We start from the raw sequence: 19,959 nt of genomic DNA, 5'->3' as shown, positions 1-19,959 counted from the left end.
CCCCCCCCCCCCCCCACCCCAAACCCTCCATCCTGATTTGTCCTGTCTCTCAGATCCCGTCTCATGTAACCATAGGCCAGCTGTATAATAGAGGTCACCCTACATTTAGATTACACTCTGTATTCTTTGGTATTGTAGCATCAGCTCAATCCATTACAGATGAATGTATTGTGAATGGAAGCAAATATTTTCAACATTAATAGTATTCATATAAAATCCTGCCCTGTATTTCATGAATAAGTGAACAAAAATAGAAACAATTCAAAATGGTTATGAGAATATGCATGAGATCCCTGCACAAAATCAACTGGTACAAATCACTATGGAGTTACAAAAAAAAAAAAAAAAAAAAAAAAGCATAGGAAAGAATATCCTATGCATTGCAGTTGCAGTTCTAAGTAAAGATCAATTGGTCTCGTTTAAATTACATAAACAGGACGGCACACGATTAATCTCAGCTTCTTGTTTTGTTGAATTTTTTTCTCATCTCTGGCCTCAGTGTGTTTCCAACTTGGACCCCGTGCCCACGCTGAAGAGAGGCTGCTCCAGAATCTGTTTGCAAATTACAATAAGCTCTCCCGACCTGTGAGGAACACTACAGATACAGTACTAGTCCACTTTGGACTATCTATCGCTCAGCTAATTGATGTGGTGAGTAATAGCTGACATCTTTGTTAAGTTTCCATCAACAGCTACCACTGGATATTTAAGTCTAGCTACCACTGTGCCCTTCAAAAATAACACGATCTGTGTGTTTCTTCTTTGAGGAGAAAAGAAACGACTGCTAGACATTTAGATGTTATGGCTTCCTAATGGGACTCTGATCTTTAAATAGCGTCTTTTTTTTTTTAACTACCTGTAATTAAGTTACCATTTATGTAAATATCTAAATACATATATCACTAAAGTTGTAAAGATTTAACAAAAAAGCTATCCTTGTAATTACAAACATCATGGCTTGTTGAATGGGCATGAGACATGTGTTTCATTATTATGAGTGTTATGTTGGGAGGAGATTCTGTCTTATGTGCTGTATATTGGTAATTACTAGCTGAAAGATACACCGTGCAAGAGAGATAAATCAGCGGAAATGAAAACACACCAACAGAAGACAATGCATTATTTTCCCAAATTAAATTCACTTGTCAAGTATGCTAACACAGACAGTAAATATTCAAATCTGTCTCCTGAGCAGCAATCCAGACACAGCTGCTCTAGACAAAAATAACGTCGTTATCCCCTCTCGTCATGTTGGTGTCTTTGCATTCCAGACCTCCTGTGGTTTTAAGTGCAAGCTTTTAGTATGCATTTTACACAAATGTCGCTGAGATTCTGTTGACTAAGGTAAAAATGGTTATATAAACACCCGACTGCCATGCAGAGCCATTTAAAAGTTACCCAGTGCAAGACTGTGCTGCAGGGGATGACTTTCCAGGTTTATGACACACAATTAGTTGACAGTACTTTCTCCACCTGCCTGCTGGTGAGAGTCAACTTTAGGTGAAGTTGTCTTCTCCTGCACAGTGCATTCACTGACTGCTGTGTCTTAGATGTTCCCAGGGAAGAGCTGGAGAAAGCAGCTTGCCAGCAAAGAAGTGAAAGTGTTTTTTGTTTTGGTTGATTTGTTCTAGAAATGATTCATGAATGTGTGTGTGTGTGTGTGTGTGTGTGTGTGTGTGTGTGTGTGTGTGTGTGTGTGTGTGTGTGTGTGTGTACTTGTTTAGACATCTTTGTGAGGACAGAAAATTGGCATACTACTATTCTTATGGGGACCAACACTCACTTATGGGGACAGAATGCCCGTCCCCACGAGTTGGAAGGCATTTTTGAGGCTGAAAATGTGGTTTTACTGTCAGGGTTACAATTAGGTTATGGCTAGGTTTAGGCTGAGGGTTAGGATTAGGCATTCACTTTTGATGGTTGGGGTTAGGGTAAGCAGCTACGGAAAGCATTATATCAATGAGATGGCCTGACTAAGATATGAAAACAGGTGTGTGTGGCGTAAAAAAAAAAGAGAGAAAAAAAGAACTGAATTCTATCTCTGTGGTAATAAAGTGCAGATCAACACTGAATTCATTGTAATCAGAGTAATCTTCTTTTCTGTTTTCCATAAAAGGATGAGAAGAACCAGATGATGACTACAAATGTCTGGGTTAAGCAAGTAAGTAAAAGATGATAGAGAAAAGGCATATGAAATACAGTCCAATATAACGCTGCGGTGCATAAATATGATTAATGTTTTGAAACAGGAATGGAACGATTACAAACTCCGCTGGAACCCAGAGGATTACGAAAATGTCACCTCCATACGTATCCCCTCAGAGATTATCTGGAGACCCGACATTGTCCTCTACAACAAGTGAGGATCTGTATCAACACCTTTTTGTGCTATATGAAATTTAGATTCTTTTCAGGCCCACAGTGTGCTTCCTGTGCGTTTTAAATGTCAACATTTCAATGTAAAAATGATCATATGGCAAGTAATGCTCAGATTCTGATGGTTTAATTCCAACAGATGGCACGACTTGAGGGAAAACACGAAGAATCTGCTGTTGTGCCAAACAGCTTGTCCTGTGCCAATGTCATAAAGTAATTTAGTTGAAATATATGTGAACAAGGTCACTCCTAATGGATGTGGTTACAAACAAAGCTCAGTATGACAGAAAGTAATATATTAGGCTGGGAATAAGAAGGTGAAATGCAACTGGATGTATTTCAAAGGGCTACAGATAAAATGCATCTAGTGTGAGCACCTCAAGTAAACCTGGATTAATATTTTTTCCAAAATTTGGCTAATAGGAAAGAAAATTTCATGAAAGAATTTGCTAAATATCCAACTTTTAAGTTATTGAACAGTGATTGTTGTTTTCATGGTGAAATGACTGAACCTTTGTCACTTATGTCTTTTAATTAGTAAGGCAAAACATGGCGATCTCACTTGTGAAGTGCATTTGTGACACAATATCTCAAAGACTTTTGTAAACAGCATTGATTTAAACAGCAAAATGTTACATTGTGAATAGCCTGCATGTCCATTCAGAGAAAATAAACATCAAAAGGGTTTTCTGATTACATAGGTTCAAGCTATTTCCTCTGTAGACTTGAGCTGAATGGTTTGGAATGAGCTCTGCACCTTGACATGTAGAACTGAGATTGCTGGTTCACACGATGAGGGTGGATGTAATAACTGGTATCAGGTGTGTAAAAGCAGGACTGTTGTGTACACAAAGGAGATTTCAGATCTGACACAAAACTGTATCTTCAAGTTCTGTTTTCCTCTGGCACATGGACACCATATTCTCATCTCGAAAATTATATCATGTTAGGAATAAATTGTTCCATAAACGTCTCTAAAGAGAGAATCATAAGCTGTGTGGAAAGTGATAGTTGCTTGCGGACCCAAATGCAGTGTGCAGGAGAAGACACCTAGCATAAAGCAAGCATTAAATCGAGGATTGATGAAAGGGAAACAGTCCAAAATCAGAAAGAAAAAAAAATGGAATCATGAGGAATAATTACACCAGGATAGGAAACACTAATAAATACTCAGAGAAACACTGGGGAACACACAAAAATGTTGAGCCACTCAACAAAGGGCAAGGGAAGTCTGAGACAATAAATACAAAAGCTAATGAGGCTAGGGGGGAAAGGTGGGGAACACAGTTGGAACAAATCGGGGATAATGAGACACAGGAACTTCAAAAAAAAAAAAGAAAAAAAAAGAAAATGACAAGGAACACCAAAATAAAACAGGAAGTAACTAAATGGACACAGACTCAAACATAAGTAGGGCATAAAGAGATGACAAAAAAGGCAACAACAGACTGTGAATGAACTGAATAATGAACAAACTGGACACCAACAGAATGTTAAAGACATGACATCTTGCCCATTTAGAGGTGTATACATATAAACATAAGTGTCATTGACATAGATGAAGACATTTTCATTCTTTATTTGATGAGTCAGAATAGTTGAGATGACTCAGAATACTTAATCTTTTAAATTAGTCTTAACCCCTGAATTTCACAGGGTTAGCAACTTTAAAAACTGATAACACCACTTCTTTAACTTTCTCCTGTATCTATTAAGCAAAAAAATCTTAGGTCAAATTCCACTTTTTGTTACTTGCGTTTTCCAATTAGAAAGACTTAGTTATCTCCATGGCAACTGGACATCTACTCTACCTGTGAGCTGTGACTGACCTTGAACATTTTAAAGTAGTGCTTGAAGAAATCACCCAGAATTAAACTTATAAAATTCATTTATTAAAGAGGGGTTAAAATGTGATGTAAGTCTGATATATGTGTTTCCACCGTTCTCCCCTGGTCTTCATCTGCAGTGCCGACGGTGACTTTGCAGTTACTCACTTCACAAAGGCGCATCTGTTCTACGATGGCCAGATAAAGTGGATGCCACCAGCCATTTATAAGTCTTCATGCAGCATAGATGTCACGTTTTTCCCTTTTGACCAGCAAAGCTGCAAGATGAAGTTCGGCTCTTGGACCTATGACCGTGCCAAGATCGATCTGATCAGCATGGCCAGCGATGTGGACCAGATGGACTACTGGGAAAGCGGGGAGTGGGTGATTGTCAATGCAGTGGGCAAGTACAATACAAAAAAGTATGAGTGCTGCACAGAGATCTATGCAGACATCACTTACTACTTCATCATCCGGAGGCTTCCATTGTTCTACACTATAAACCTTATTATCCCCTGTCTGCTGATCTCATGCTTGACTGTGCTGGTGTTCTATTTGCCTTCCCAGTGTGGCGAGAAGATTACCTTGTGCATTTCAGTGCTACTGTCCTTAACAGTGTTCCTCTTGCTGATAACAGAGATAATACCATCTACATCTCTGGTCATACCACTGATCGGTGAATACCTGCTGTTCACTATGGTCTTTGTCACGCTCTCCATCATAATTACCGTCTTTGTGTTGAATGTACACCACCGATCCCCACAAACACATGGCATGCCTCACTGGGTCCGCAGAGTATTCCTGGACTTGGTACCTCAGGTCCTCTTCATGAAGCGTCCACCAGGCACCGCAAAGCAGCACTGCAAGAAGCTTATTGAGATGATGCACCGTCCAACAACGATATCTGCCACAGGCAACTCTCAGGCCTTCTGGACAGGCCTAGAGACTGGGTTGATACAAATGGCCCAGGCTGAAAATATACTCCCAAAGACACAGTCTGACAGCCCAAGTATCCTTGTCTGCTCACCATCTCCACCCTCTTCCCCTCTTGGGAAGCACAATGAAGAAGATCACCCACTGAAGGCCGACATTTTCAGCCGATCCACCTCTGGTCAGTATTCAGTTCTCTCAGAGAAGCAACCCCTACGCAGACACAACTCAGCGGCCTCGTCTTCTTCCCAATTGTCATTGCCCCCAACTTTGCCACTGGGTCCACTTCGCAACCTGTCGAGGGAAGAACCAAGTAGATTGGCCCCAAATGGTCGCTCCCACAGCGTAGAGCAAATATGCGACCAACAGAAGTCGCTTCCTCAGAAAGCCAGACATCTGTGTCGCTCCAGCAGCGTCCAGTACTGCTGCCTGCATGATGATGGGGTCTCTGGAATAATGGGGCAGTTGAAAAAAACTCCTCCTACAGATCAGCTAGCAGAAACCCTAACAGCAGAGTCCACAAAAGATGCAAGTACCCAACAGGATGCTGTGATTCCAACAATTTCTCCAGCTATGAAACGGGCCATAGAGGGAGTGCAGTACATTGCTGATCATCTCAGGGCAGAGGATGCAGACTTTTCAGTGAGTAGACAGAAACGATCAAGTCTTGGTAATAATGTTTCTAAATCTGTTCTGTTTTAAACACAAGTGAAATCCTTTCAGAAATGAAATAAGGGCTTTTAGCGCAATTTTTGATTTTCAATTTCATTTTATTTATCTATTGCCAAATCCCAACAGCAGTCACCTCAAGGTGCTTTATATTTTAATGTAACGACCGTACAATAATTTAAAAAAGAAAACCCAAAACAACCAAATGACCCCCTACGAACAAGCGCTTGGCAACAGTGGGAAGGATAAACTCCCTTTTAACAGGAAGAAGCCTCCGGCAGAACCGGAATCAGGGAGCTATCTGCCACGCCTAGTTGGGAATGAGGGGAGACAGACAGGACAAAAACCACACTGTGTAATTTTGAGCTACCATTTAGAGACTGAAGTAAATGGGAGGATAAAATGCAATATCTGATCTGTCAAGATTTATTCAAATTCAAAATTAATCAGATCCCAGCAGGAGAAACATGGTACCTCAGCAGGGGACATTTCTAAAATCTCAGTTTGTTTGTAAAAAAACAAAACTACCTCGCATCTTTTGCCTGCCAGTCATTTAAGGTGTCAGAGGAACATTAAATAAAAACAGCAGATTCTGACTGGATCTCACAGGGGTGAAATGTACTTCCGTGCAAAAAGCCTACATGTATGTTCCCTGAGCTCACTCCCACCAAGCAGTGCTCCTTCCCTTCTTTCTTTTCATGTGCAAAAGAGTTTGAAAGTAATCCTGAACAAACAAGTAACCCTGTTATTTTGCATGTCAGAGATCCAGCTAAGCTGAACTCAGCCACTGAGTGACAACAAATAAATCTTGTTACAGTTCTCAGATAAATGTGTGCTGCGTTGCAGAATAACTGGAAAAATAGTGTGTTTTAAGCAGTGTGGGCTGTCCTTTGTGTTCCTGTTATTTGCTTTTTATCATCTATGTATGCAGAGCTCCATTGCAAGCAGCATTGTTCACGTACTGTACTTTTTCCTGTCTATGCTGTGTACTAGGAGGAGGCTTTAAAAATGTTATTGACTAGAAAAAGAACAGGGCCAAATCACTCCTGCCAACACGAATATATTTTTAAACTACTGATTCTGCTCACTGTAAATCATACAAAGTATAATAAGACTTTCAATATCATATTTGTTTCTTTTCAAAACATTTGTTGTTGGCATTTAAATACATGCTTATATACTGCTCCCATGGCTTTTGCATATGTTGAGGATGCGCATACCCAAAAACTCAGAAGGGATGCAAGAAAGGAAGAGCACATAAACACACAATGACAATCAAGTATCAGACCCATAAATGATAAATCAATCTACCATTATTCATTATTAAAAAGCAAGATAAAAGTGACATGACTGAGTCAGTAATAATAGTAATCGGGATTTTCTGATGATAAAAGAACACTGTCTTATTTAGAAGCTCTTATGGGCAACTCAGTGTGAAGAGTCGCACATACAAATGCTTATGCAACCTAATTAAAATTGACCATTAGACAAGTGACAATTTTTAAGACTGTTCGCGAGATCAAATCATATTGCAAGTCTTTTGGCAGTGCTGAAAGAAACGTGACTTTTCTTTATTGCTTTCAAACATAACCCTGAAACTGTGCTTGGAACAAGTATTAAATGTCAAATAATTAAAAACTATAGCATATAGTGATAAAATGCTAATTATAAAGTTTCTGAGAGGGGAAAAAGAAGTTTCTGGAGGATATATGTGAGCGAATGTAATAAAAACCTATTGTATTCACTGACATCAGTCACCGTCGACGCCACAATACACTTTCGAGCTCTAACCAGAATAGGCCTGTCTTTAAAACAATGGGACCTCCGCAATTTGACCTTGAATTTTTCATAAGAGACACAAGCAAGGATTGACTGACATTTAGGAGATAGCAGACTCATAATGAAAAAATCAGCCATTCGTGAGAAATCAATCAAGGGTGAAAACTGACAGCTGGTAGAAAAGGAAGGTGGTGTGGAGTGAAATTTGAAATGTCCCCCTGTGCTGTTTCCCCTCTCTGCTAGGTCAAGGAGGACTGGAAGTATGTGGCCATGGTCATTGACAGGATATTCCTCTGGATGTTTGTGCTGGTGTGTATACTGGGATCTGTGGGACTCTTTCTTCCTCCTTGGCTGGCTGGAATGATCTAGAATCTCTGCATCAAGGGAAAGAGAACACGGACAGACAGAAGGACGTGTTCCCCCATTCTCTTAACAAAAAAAAAGGTTTACCACATATCTTTTTATTTTCTGTTTTTCAAAGGGACTACTTGTCACATTTCTCTCTCTTAGGCCGGGTCATCGGAAGGTTACTCGCTAAAAGACAAGATGAAATATCTATCATCGATTTCAGTGGGCATATAAATTCTTTATGAGGGCAAAAGGCCAACAGCAAAAATATCCTTCCATGTCACTCCGTTCTGACATTGAGCTGTATGGCTCAATCAAATACTCTTGTAAAAACAGTGAAAAATTGACTCTAACCCATGAAGAACTATGGATGATGCCACAGACAGACGAAGACTGTAGGCACCGGGAGCTGTTCATAAGACTGTGTAAAGCTGAATTTATAGCTAACTTTTAACATTCCTTCAGTAATGTCAGTGTTGCAGTATGTGGACTGTGGAGCAGATCAATGTGCAGTGCTTTCGCCAAATACAAAAAAATACATATATTCATAAAACGATTGTTTCTTTAAAACCTAATTGCCAGAATTCTTGGTGGGTGCATTCAGGTGTGCTGCTTTGTGCAAGAGTCACTCCACAGGTAAGCAAACATGCAGCTTTGCAACTTTCTAACTCTAGCACATCTATTCAGCCATTCTCTTTGCTTTTACTGCAGATCGTTGTCATTCTTTCCATCTGTTTTGCTTCTTTTGGTTTATAAAGTAGAGCAGAAACTGATATGGATGATGACAATAAATGTGGCGATGCTGGTAATATTATTATTCTACCTTAGTGTTGAAGATTTTGAGATGAATTTGTAACTCATTCGTTCCAACATTTAATTCCAGCGTCCTCTCCGCTTTCATTATGACCTGACTTTTGTCGCTTCCCATAATGGATCTTTTCAGTATCTACAACAGCTATAAAAAAAAGATAATTAAAATTTATTAATGAGTACACCACTATTCTGTGAAAAACTATTTCATGCACAGAGCAAAGGTTAATTGTACTGCAGTGTTTTAAAATAAATTGGCAGAGGAGGGTTTCACACTTAACTGCATTTAGTTTTATTCATTCGCTGCTTCCACAGGAGGACCTGCTTTTTGGATGTTTGTTTTTTTTTTTTAATACGTTACAGAAATTAATCTCACGTGTCCCTCTGTCCTCAAAGAATAGCTAAAGCAGATACTATATTTAGGAGCACTTATAAAATTTGCAAGAAGTAAAGCAATCATTAAATAATTATGGGCCTTAACAGAACTGTACAGCTGACCGGACAGATTTTTTTGCATTAAATAATTATTTTATTGTTTATTTTAGTTCAAAAGCACATCCCTGTACATTTTGCCCACACATTTCTAGTTTAGAAGGTTCACTTCAGTTTCAGTTCAAGTCCATGTAGTTCTTTAACACCCTCACACTCTTTGTTGCGTTTATTTTTTGATTTCTTTGCCTTTGTGCCAAATTCACCCTCACCTTTGTTGTGAAATCCTCGTTTAAAATGTTTTGTGCGTGTGTGAGATGTTTTTGAAAGCCTTGTTTGATTTCTTTATGTCACATAAACAGTTATAGGCACATGTCTACTTATATTAATTTCATGTGAAATAAAATAAAGCTAAATGGAAAGAATCTAGATTAGGTATGTGAATCTATGAAAAGGCTTTTTTAATATTTCTATTTTAGAAATTTGAACTGTTGGCTTAAATAACTGAAAGAAGTGGAAATTAAACCAAAACAAAACAAAACAAAACAAAACTGATGAAACATGAGGAATAGAACAAACGTGTATCACTGAATTGTGTGTGAAAAGAAAAAGTATTCAATTACTCCACTTTAATCCTGCTCTTCTACATCCGCACCCTGCAGCTCCACGTGAATAAAACTCCACATCTGATTAGATTTAAAAGCATGTAATGTTACACCTGAATACCCAAAGTAATGACCTCAATTTTGACCTCAACAAACAAACTATTGCATTTCCACTTGCTCAGCAGACGACTAACCACTGATCATTATGTAAATTCACAGACAAGAGAAAACAGCAATTTAGCACAATATGGAAACACTGCACTTTGAACAAGGTGAAATAGCTGCCGTGCTCCCTGTTTATTCATACGCTTCAGCACAAACTCTGGAGAAAAAAAGGTGGCGATAGCGTGAAATACAAATGAGTACTCTGGCTTTGTTGCAACTTCAAAAATGTAGCATATGACAAACATGAGTTTAAATCTTTTGTCTGCATTCAAAGATTTATATATGAACGGATATTAATTTCCATTTATCCCACCAGTTTTCCAAGGCTACACAATACCACAGCATATTGTTATTATAATTCTAAAATGAAATGAGCGTGGTCTTTATGAAACCACAAACTAATTTTCATTAAATGATAAGCCATGCCTTTTCAGCACAGATCTCATGCATAATTTTAGCATTAAATACTTGTAGAAAAGCAAATGGCAAAACTCCATAAAGGTCCTTTGTGTTGGCTTCCTCAAGGAAGCAATGCCAAATGCCATGCAAGTACACAGTGTTATTAATTACAGCTAAATGTCATGTTATTGAATTTACCTTTATGAAAAATTGACCTTCAATGCTAATTTCAATTAAGTGATTGTCTTCTGAGATACATATGCCACAGCTTGGATAATTAATGTAGATATTTTGATTTCAAAATGTTGGTTATTTCCTGCAAAGAAGATGAACTTAGTGATAGCTGCTTCCTTATTAATACTAATTTATATGTATATAATGGGTATGGCATGGTGTGGGGACTGTCCTTAAAAAGCCTGTGAAAACTGGACAAGCAAAGGAAAAGAGAAGAACTGTGAGGCCTAAAAGCTATCGATGAAAGTCCTAGGTAAAATCCAGCAAAGACTAGACACAGGAACCGAGAGATGCATCTGGACGGTTGACTGTACGCTGAAGCCTCAGCAGAAATGGTCTCAGTGGAAGAGTGGCTGTCAAGAAGCCATTCTTAAGCAAGGGAAACAGGGAGAAAAGGCTGAGCTATGCCACATTACACAAGAACTGAACTGGAAATCAATGACAGCGCAAGGGAATCTAGTGGGGTAAATCCAAAATAGAATTTTTCTGCTTCAAATTGCTGTCAATATGCAGGATGTTAGGAGAGACGCACAACAGTGAGTATCTACAGTCATTTGCATTGTATGGTGGACGCTCTGTCATGGTCAGGGGCTGCATTTCAGCCAGTGGTGTTGGATTTTGTCAAAACTGAATTGGAATTTAGAATGAAGAAAACTACTGTCAGATAAACCATGCAAAACCATCTGGAAATCATCTGATTGGTTTCATTTTTCAGAATTACAATCATCCCAAACACACTAGTAGTGTATTAAAAGCATACCTGGACTGAAAAACACACAGTGTAATAATATCAGCAATAGATCTGGCCTCCCCAGAGATCATACCTTGACATTACTAAAGCAGTGTGGGATCATCTTCACAGAGACATCCAAAGAAAAGCCTTGAATGTCCTTCAAGATGCCTGGAGGGCATTCAAGGCTCTTTTCCAGAAGACCGCTAAAAGACATTACAAAAAGTTTACCTAAGAATTCAGACTGTGTTGGACAGTAAAGGTGATCATACCAAATATTGTCCTTCAAGCTTATTAAAATTGTACAAACTCTGCTTTTGCCTTGTAAATTGTATTTCCATTACTGTTTGCATATTTTAGTATTTTGCTGTGTCCCATTTTTTCTAGCAAAATATATGTAAAAATGAATAACTAAAAGTTTGTGTCAGCCAGCTTTGCTTTTACCAGGAAATATATTTTCTGATCTGAAACCAAAATTGAACTCTCTCAGCAGAACTCCAGAAGTTTTATGTCTGTTAAACAGCAAGCTCCTTCAATCACCTCATTCAGCCCCACAGTGAAATACTATCCCTGTAGTGAACACAAAGGTGCTTCTCAGTGACAGGGACAAAGAGACGGGTCAGGACTGAAGGTGGTGTGAATGCATTAAAATCCAGAACAGTCCTAGAAGAACAGAGTCTCCAGAGTCTCAGCAACCTGAAACTGGGATGAAGGTTCACCTTTCAGCATGACACTGAAACGAAGTCCAAGTGTGGTTTCAGCACAATGCTGCCACTTGAGTGGCCCAACCAAAGACCAGACTTAACGTCAATATGCCACCTGCAGATGGCAGCTCAAGGATGGTTCCCATCCAGACTGACAGAGTTTAAATGGATGTTTCAGGAGAATGGGACAAAGTCCTCACATCCCATCCAAAGCTAAAATTGATTTAGCAAGAAGACTCAGTTCTGAGACAATATTCAAAATACCTTCGAGTGAGTCATTGATGTGTTATTAAGTGTAAACTGATGGAAAAACATGTCAACTTCATGCATCATGCAAAATTGTAAAAAAAAAAAGAGAAAGAAAACTTGTTAACTGTTAATTGGTAATAAGCGTGCATACAAGGTAGATAGCAAGGCCTTCAATGTATAGAACAGAGTGCCGCATATGTGAAGAGTCATGTTTTCATGATTACAGTGTATGTGTGTCAGATGAGAATATTTTGTATTTAAACAGTATGCATTAAGTGCTGTGGGAGTCACTCGTGCTTCTCTGGGAGCATTAAAAGCATCCTAGAGAGATTTTCACAAAGTCACTTTCATCTCAAGTAAAACTCACGATTCAAAAAGTAGTATATTGAGCCAAAATCTTCACAAGGGAACAGCATCTGCATCCAAGATTCAATGCCAACTGGCCAAAGAACAGCCTGCGCCTGTTAGGGAAGCAGTCAGAACATCACTGGCAAACTCAGCCATTAAAGCATTTCTATAATGACTGTAAACCCGAGCAGGAAGAGCTCTACCTTTAAAGTAACCTGAATGAATACAATGCAGGTTTCATGGTCATGTTTAGATGTTAAACTTACAAAGATAAAGTCAGACGGATTGCCATAAACACTGGGGTCAGACAGTGGCTTTTAGATCAAAGCAGTTTTGACTATTTACTTAATACTGGAAGTCCTATTTCATTTCCTCCGTGTTAATGAAACAAATCAGCTTCAAGCTGGAGGGTCAGCTGGAGGTGAGACCACAGGTTGGAGCCCAGCTCTGAGGCTTTAAGATCAGCCAGAGTAGGTGCAGGGGTCTGTAGCCCTTGGCAGGGTTTTACTTGCACCTTTTCAAAACCTATTAGCTCAGGAACACCACTAAGTGTAAAAACTGGAACACTGAGACAGTTAGCATGACTTTAATAATCTATTCTGTGAGTTCAGAAACGAAATCGTTTGCTAAAAATCAGTTCACAGTTTTCAGCAATATTCATCACAAATGAAAGAAAGTGAGACATTTGTATTCATGTGTGAGGTTCACTGTAAGAGACTGAACTAGATATCTGATAATAACCTTATACTTTTATAACGTTGGGCTCTTCTTTTTTTTTAATCTGTAAGATGTGTGCCAATAAACCTGTCTGTGCTAGAATGACCATATGTCTTTATTTCCTACCCTGTATATAACTGTACATAAGAGAATATTTACAATATTTGTGACAGTGATTGTGAAACCTAATGAATAGGGCATAAAAACACACACTTTTCTCAGGAGTATTAAACAAAAAGTATGACAGCGAATCAAACATTAGAAAGCTCAGCTGATCTACATGTTCAGAGTAACACTCTTGTAGCTTTGCAGGCCTCAGGTGAAAAAGCTAAAAGCAAGTAAAAATTAACAGAGTAACGTGTTACCTATATAATATGAACACAAGTAACATACAGTAATATAAGTAATTTCACCTCACATAATTGTGAGGCTCCGAGAAGTGCAGTTAAAAACTGCCCCAGCAAATTCTTATGGCATGAGTGTCTGTGAGAGTGTGTGGTGCACTCATACACCCAACGATGCAGACAGCACACCCACAGTAGGACACGCAGTGAATCCGCCTCTGGCTGGGCACTGACTGGACCCTCATAAATGGGGTAAAGCGTGAAGCACAGACCCTCAAGGGATCCTATTAAATCAACACACATAGTGCATTTAGCCCATGATCAGCGAATTCAGCGTCACCCCTGCAGTAATCAGCAGTCAAAGTGCTGTCACTCAACAGACCGAGGTGCGTGCGGGGGCTTCCCTCAGGGTACGGAGAGAAGAAGGTTTAAGAGTTCTGCCTCTGTGGCTTTCCCGCCTTCTCCAGTAGACCCCCGTGCACAGGCTTACACTGTATCTCACTGCAGCTGTTACTGCTTTAGCATGATTGTACAATCTGTCTTCCTTCAGGGACGATATGATTGCTCACCAGTTCCTCTAGTTGTCTGTCATGGTCTCCGACTCACACTAAACCTCACTGGACTCATTTGAGATGTTAAATGGAGGTGTTTGTAAATTGAAGTAATAGCGTTATTATGCCTCGCCACATCAGTTTTGAAGTCGCTTATAAAAGGACGAAGGCCTGATCTACGGTTGCCCAGCACCATGACTGCAAACTTTTACTTCACGCAGCCACCACCCAACCCCACAGACAATGTGTGTCAGACTTTATGAGCAGGCAGCCTGCTCTCCAAATTCATTATTTAACAGAAAGGTTACGGTTGCAACTTCAAAGATGGTGTGTACGAGCAGTAAGAGGCGTGGGCGTAACTTCAAAACTCTGGAAAGGTCTTCCAACTCCTGAGGATGTAATTTTAAAAGTATGAAAGTTCAAGTATACGGCACCAACCACTGGAGCGGTGCTCGGCCAGAGCGATCGAAACCACTGCCAGAGAAGCCTAACAATGGGAGCAAATTACAAATTCTGTTACACAGTCCATTCAGTTTACACTGGAGCTCAGGTGCGTGCGGTTAAAAACAAAGGAAAGCACACAATAGGTTCTCCAAACAAGCTATATATTTTTCTTTTTTCAGTTCGGGTGAAGAAAAATACAGCTAGGAAAACAAACGTTCATTAAAAATGAAAAACATTTTTGAACATTATTGAGACCTGTGCAGCTGGAAATCAAAGAAACATCAATGCTGAGCAGATAATGCGCCAGCGCTTAAAAATAAATGAAGAGCAGCGGATCCACTCTGCATCAAGAGACGCCGGTGAGAAACGACTGGAAAAAAACCAAGAGTCTTCAAATACAGTGTAGCAAAAAAAAAAAAAAAAACTGACATAAGGGCGGGAGCAAAAGTTCATTTCAGGCTCGTGGTGCTTCCCTTTATCCTCCATGTCTTTGAGAGACAGCTGAGCTCAGAACTCAGTCATCTTCTTGTGTGTGTCGGCCTTCTTGTGCTCTCTCTGAATGGACAGCTCCTGGGCTTTCTGCTGGACCAACAGCCGGCGGGCCGCTGACAGTTTCTCCTCCAACTGCTTCACTATGGATGGGTCCCTTTGCACACATAAAAATAAATAAATAAAAACCCAGACAGATTAGGAATTGAGACGAGATGATGAGTCAAACTGAATTTAGCTGCGTTGGCCACAGAACCATGTGTCTAACCTCGCAACTTCACACCTTATTTACATTTTCGCACAACTCCCACAGTCCTTCTTTGTAAACTCACATTAATTACCACTTTAACTGTCAGGAACATTATAGCAACTCAAGTTCCACATGCTTCATATCTCACAATAGACTGTTGTATTGTGTAAGCAGAGCGATATATGCAATGGTTTCTAATGTGACAGCAGCTGCTGAGGCTCTGTGGGGAAACAACTGGCTAAGGTTGCAATACAGCTAATGAAGACTGTGCACTGACCCCAGTACTGACCTGCCTGCCTGTCTGCTGAGTGACTCGCTCAGCTTCTGGATCTCCCTCTCGGTCTGGGACACCCTCTCGGCAGCCTGGAACAGCTTCACGTTCAGACTCCTCTTGGTGCTTTTTCCTCCCCGGTAAGCCTCCACCCCGGTTGCCGCTGATGGCGCAACAGCACCCCCCTCGGGAGGATGAGCGGTCTTGCCTCCAAGCTTGTGGTTGAGAAAGTCAAAAACGGTCTGGCCCCCTCTGGTATTGACCCGAGGCTTTCTGCGCCGCTTTGGGCGGCCCGTTTGTGTGCCGTCCTTTGCAGCCTTGCTCTGGGTGCGTCTCTGGGTGAACTCAGCACACTGATCCAGAGACTTTCCTTTGGGCAGTACCACCGCCATTACTGGCTCCACTCTGCCCTCCTGCAGCTTTCCCAAGCCTGAAAACATAAAGGACAGTGAGTGAAGAAGAACACACTGTAATGTGCTTCTTACATATGTATACATAGATTTTTATTAGGATTACTATTTCAAAAATATATTGCACAAAAATCAATGTCCTTTTTTTTTTAAACTAGAACACCAGCTATCACTGTGCAATGAAAATGCATTTGTATTAATTCTGAATATGTTAACTAAGACACCAGTTAGCCAGTATCTAATTAAATGTTAGTTTAGTAGTTTGACTGTAATTCTCAATCTCAGACCTACACACTCAATACACATGAAAAATGATAGAGAGTGTGACAGTGAAAACCAGAAAATGTATATGTGTATGTATATATATATATATATATACACACACGTATGTATATATATATATGTATATATATATATATATATATATATATATATGTGTGTGTGTGTGTGTGTGTGTGTGTGTGTGTGTACAGCGTGGTGCAACAGTTTTAGGCAGGTGTGAAAAATATAAATGATTGTTTATTGGCCTCAAATGTATTCTGCAGCAGGACAATGACCTCAGACACACAGCCAAAGTCATTAAGAACTCTCTTAAGTATAAAGAAGAACAAGCAGTACTCGAAGTGATGGTATGGCCCCCACACCACAGACACATCATCGATTGTGTCTGGGATTACATGAAGATACAGAAGCCTACATCCACAGAAGATTTGTGGACAGTTCTCCAAGATGTTTGGAAGAACCTACCAGCCGAGTTCCTTCAAAAACTGTGTGCAAGTGTACCTAGAAGAATTGATCCTGTTTTGAAGGTAAATGGTGGCCACACCAAATATTGATTTGATTTAGATTTCTCTTTTGTTCATTCGTTACATTTGTTGATTGATGAAAATAAATGACTAACACTTCCATTTCTGAAAGCATTCTTTGTTTACAGCATTTTTTCCTCACCTGCCTAGAACATTTGCACACACACACACTACGATTATAAATAATATTATAGGTTATTTCTCCTCCTTTCAACAACTGAATATTAGACTGGAAAAAACAAAAGATGCTGGGAACATTTTTGTTTTTGTCTTTCATTACTTTAATAATAATTAATCAATGTTATTTAATTAGTTATCTCTATTTTTGGTACTTGCTCTCCCTCTTTTGTATGAAAAAAGTAGGAAGAAAATCATGGAAGAGGCCATTTTTAATATCTAAGCTTTTTCCTAATAAACAACCCACCCCTCCCACACAAACAAAAAAACAAAGTAGGTCTGATTGGAAATCTTCAACTCAAACTTGAAGACCGATCTATGTCTTTTAAATGTGCTACACAAAAACATCTGACTTGACTTGATTTTATTCTGGATAGACATTTGTTTGGTGTGAATATACCACAAACCACTTAACGTTGCCAGGAGTGGACATTGTGACTTCTGAGCCTCAACACTAACTGAACTGTGCACAGTTTGCACTCACCTTTTCCATATTCGTAGCCCATTTTGAGCATGAGCTTGGATCCAATACCTCTGGTATGTGCCTCCCAGCCACCAAAATTAGCACTGCTTGATGTTTCAGTGGGTTCCACAGCAGAGTCTATAACTGTTGCACAACAAGTAAAAATCAGAGCAGACACAGTCAGTTCTTTTTTCAAGTCAAGAAAACCCTTCTCCATTTTAATTACCGGCCCAATGTGTAGCTATGACAGACACATTTTTACTAACATCGTTCTCTATGATGACCTGACATGAAACTTTTTTTTAACATAAGCTACTTTCAGCTGTTTGTTTGTCAGAAGGAGTTACCACAGTTTTACTGACAAAACCCCAAAGGTGAATCGAACAGGTGATCGTTCACTTGCCAAGAGAAATCACGCCACCACGCAGTCTCTTCGTTTTCTTTTTTTTTTCCCTTTTTTTTAAGTGAGTGCCTCTGAACCCCATTCCCTTTTTTTTTTAGGAAGGCAGACTTAAAGATTATATGTTCTGATGTTGTGGCTGATTTGTTTTTTCTTACAAAATGTAAACACACCTTTTGCATATCCCATAGCATCATCTCCATCGCCAATGTCATCCGAGTCAGAGTCTGACGAGAGCGGGTCATCTTCCCTTAAAGGTGGGATAACGCCGTCGGCCTCGACCACGGCATCTTTCAGCAGCAGCGAGTCAAACTTCACAGTGTAGAAACCGCTGTCAATTTCTAAAGTGAGAGGAAAGCTTTGAGTTATTTCTTTATACTTCTTCATACTTTTTTGTGCTTACATTATGACCATTCTGTGAACAGAATACCTTTTATTTTGCCTGGGTGCCAGATACCGTCCTCATGACGAGCCAAGCAAGATGAACCTTCTTCCAGATTACTGAGATCAGAGTCTAAGAACTCTCTGAGCTCTGACACATAGACCACCTCACCGTGAGAAAACCTTTGATAGTGAAAAAACACCAAATATCACTCTCTGTGTGTACAGATCTGAGAACCAAGTAGATGATACAATAATCTTGTAAGGGACTGAACTGACAGAAGCCTGTAATTTAAATCACACTGTCAGTAATTCATGGTCACCTAATTGAAAGTGATAATTTACCTGCAGTTATCCTGAAAGCGACATTTATCCTCCAAGTAGAACGGGCAGGGTTTCATAGACTTCTGGGTGGGGTAGATGTAGAGCACTCGCACTTGTGCCTCATCTCCATCTGGCGGTTCTGCCCCCACTACCATGGCATTGTGATACTCCAATGTTCCCCACGTTGTCCGATAGGGCGCTCTTACTTTGGTACCACTTAGTGCATCTTCTTCTTCCTTGTCCTCTTCTTCTTCTTCCTCTTCATAATCCACCTCCCCACCTTCCCCCTCCTTAGTCCTCTCTTTGGAATCTGAGCTATTACCCGAAGACTCCCCAAGTTCAGAGTAGAAAGCAGCAAACTCAGCATCAAGACCACTGTTTGCATCAGTAGCTGCTTCTGAGGCATTCACTTGCAGTCTGCTACTTTCCTCGAGGCTTGCAAGCAGCTGACTTTTTCTGACAGACACCAGGCTGGCCTCAGTGAGCTCTATCAGCTGACAGAGATCTTCTTTCAGTTTGAGCAGGTCTGAGTGGTGGGTGGGGTCCAGGCCGGCAGACAGGGCTGTCTCCACCTGCTGCAACTGGGCACCATAGGCAGCGATGGCTGCCTCAAGGGATTCTTCATCCATGCTGACCCTAGGTACGAGCCAGGGTAGGAACCGGCAGCTTCACCCCTGCGAAAAAACACAAGATGCAAAAGATAAAAGTGGAATCTAGATATAAAAAGAAAGATCATTACGAAAGTCACACTTTATAGGCCACCTATTTATAGCAAGAGAAGCAATTTCCAGATATTTGAGTGACAACAGGACAAAGAGGAAGCATAGCTTTGTGAATGTTGGTAAATCTGAGGAAGACAACAGAACCACATCTAAAAGATGTGATTTCATTGTAATAAGAGCATCGACTGTGTGTTTTGGTGTGTTACGAGGTACCATAACATTTGTCAAAGGATTTAACGTAGCAAAATAATAATCATGTCTGTAACATCATCACAGACTGTTTTAGCTGTTAGCCGTCTTTAAGCTAACTTTTACAACACTTGTATTACCTTTGTAATTAGGGTAGCTGTCTCATGTCCACCACAGCGACGGAAAATGACAGCCCCAACAAAATCTTCTGTATTCAAAATATGTTTAGTTCAAATAACTAAATACAGATACTAGAATTGTGCAGCACCGGCAAACATATGCCTATATGTATGAGTCTGACGTCCGTTCGGTAGTCAAGCTCGCTTAAATGAATGAACTTCCTTTGGGAATACTCTACTTTCAAAATAAAGCTTACATCGTTAAGCGTCAAACCGTTTCGAGAGCTAAAAATTGTCAGAA

At 40.0% G+C, this 19,959-nt stretch overlaps 2 protein-coding genes across 3 annotated transcripts; one reads left to right on the top strand and one right to left on the bottom strand.

The window, feature by feature from the left end:
* Window positions 1-2,116: 2,116 nt before the first annotated feature.
* chrna4b (cholinergic receptor, nicotinic, alpha 4b) lies at window positions 2,117-7,949 on the top strand. 2 transcript variants are annotated; one of them, XM_063463802.1, is made up of 5 exons: window positions 2,117-2,161; window positions 2,250-2,359; window positions 4,343-5,091; window positions 5,632-5,774; window positions 7,824-7,949. In XM_063463802.1, exons 1-5 carry the CDS (start codon window positions 2,132-2,134, stop codon window positions 7,947-7,949), a joined length of 1,158 nt encoding a protein of 385 aa, XP_063319872.1. In that variant the 5' UTR covers window positions 2,117-2,131. The 2 variants fall into 2 exon arrangements, with proteins under 2 accessions (XP_063319872.1, XP_063319871.1); XM_063463801.1 differs by having other exon boundaries at window positions 4,343-5,774.
* Window positions 7,950-13,241: 5,292 nt separating this feature from the next.
* Window positions 13,242-19,847, bottom strand: zgpat (zinc finger, CCCH-type with G patch domain). Its single transcript, XM_063463908.1, has 7 exons — window positions 19,680-19,847; window positions 18,650-19,302; window positions 18,354-18,487; window positions 18,097-18,264; window positions 17,545-17,667; window positions 15,686-16,097; window positions 13,242-15,303 (listed from the first exon to the last, which is right to left on the bottom strand). Exons 2-7 carry the CDS (start codon window positions 19,255-19,257, stop codon window positions 15,165-15,167), a joined length of 1,584 nt encoding a protein of 527 aa, XP_063319978.1. The 5' UTR covers window positions 19,258-19,302; window positions 19,680-19,847; the 3' UTR covers window positions 13,242-15,164.
* Window positions 19,848-19,959: the final 112 nt, after the last annotated feature.

The sequence above is a fragment of the Pelmatolapia mariae genome, linkage group LG20, assembly GCF_036321145.2.
Source record: "Pelmatolapia mariae isolate MD_Pm_ZW linkage group LG20, Pm_UMD_F_2, whole genome shotgun sequence".
In the NCBI taxonomy this organism is placed as follows: domain Eukaryota; kingdom Metazoa; phylum Chordata; class Actinopteri; order Cichliformes; family Cichlidae; genus Pelmatolapia; species Pelmatolapia mariae.
Note: the sequence above shows the minus strand (reverse complement) of the source record. Positions and strands in the feature narration are given on the sequence as shown.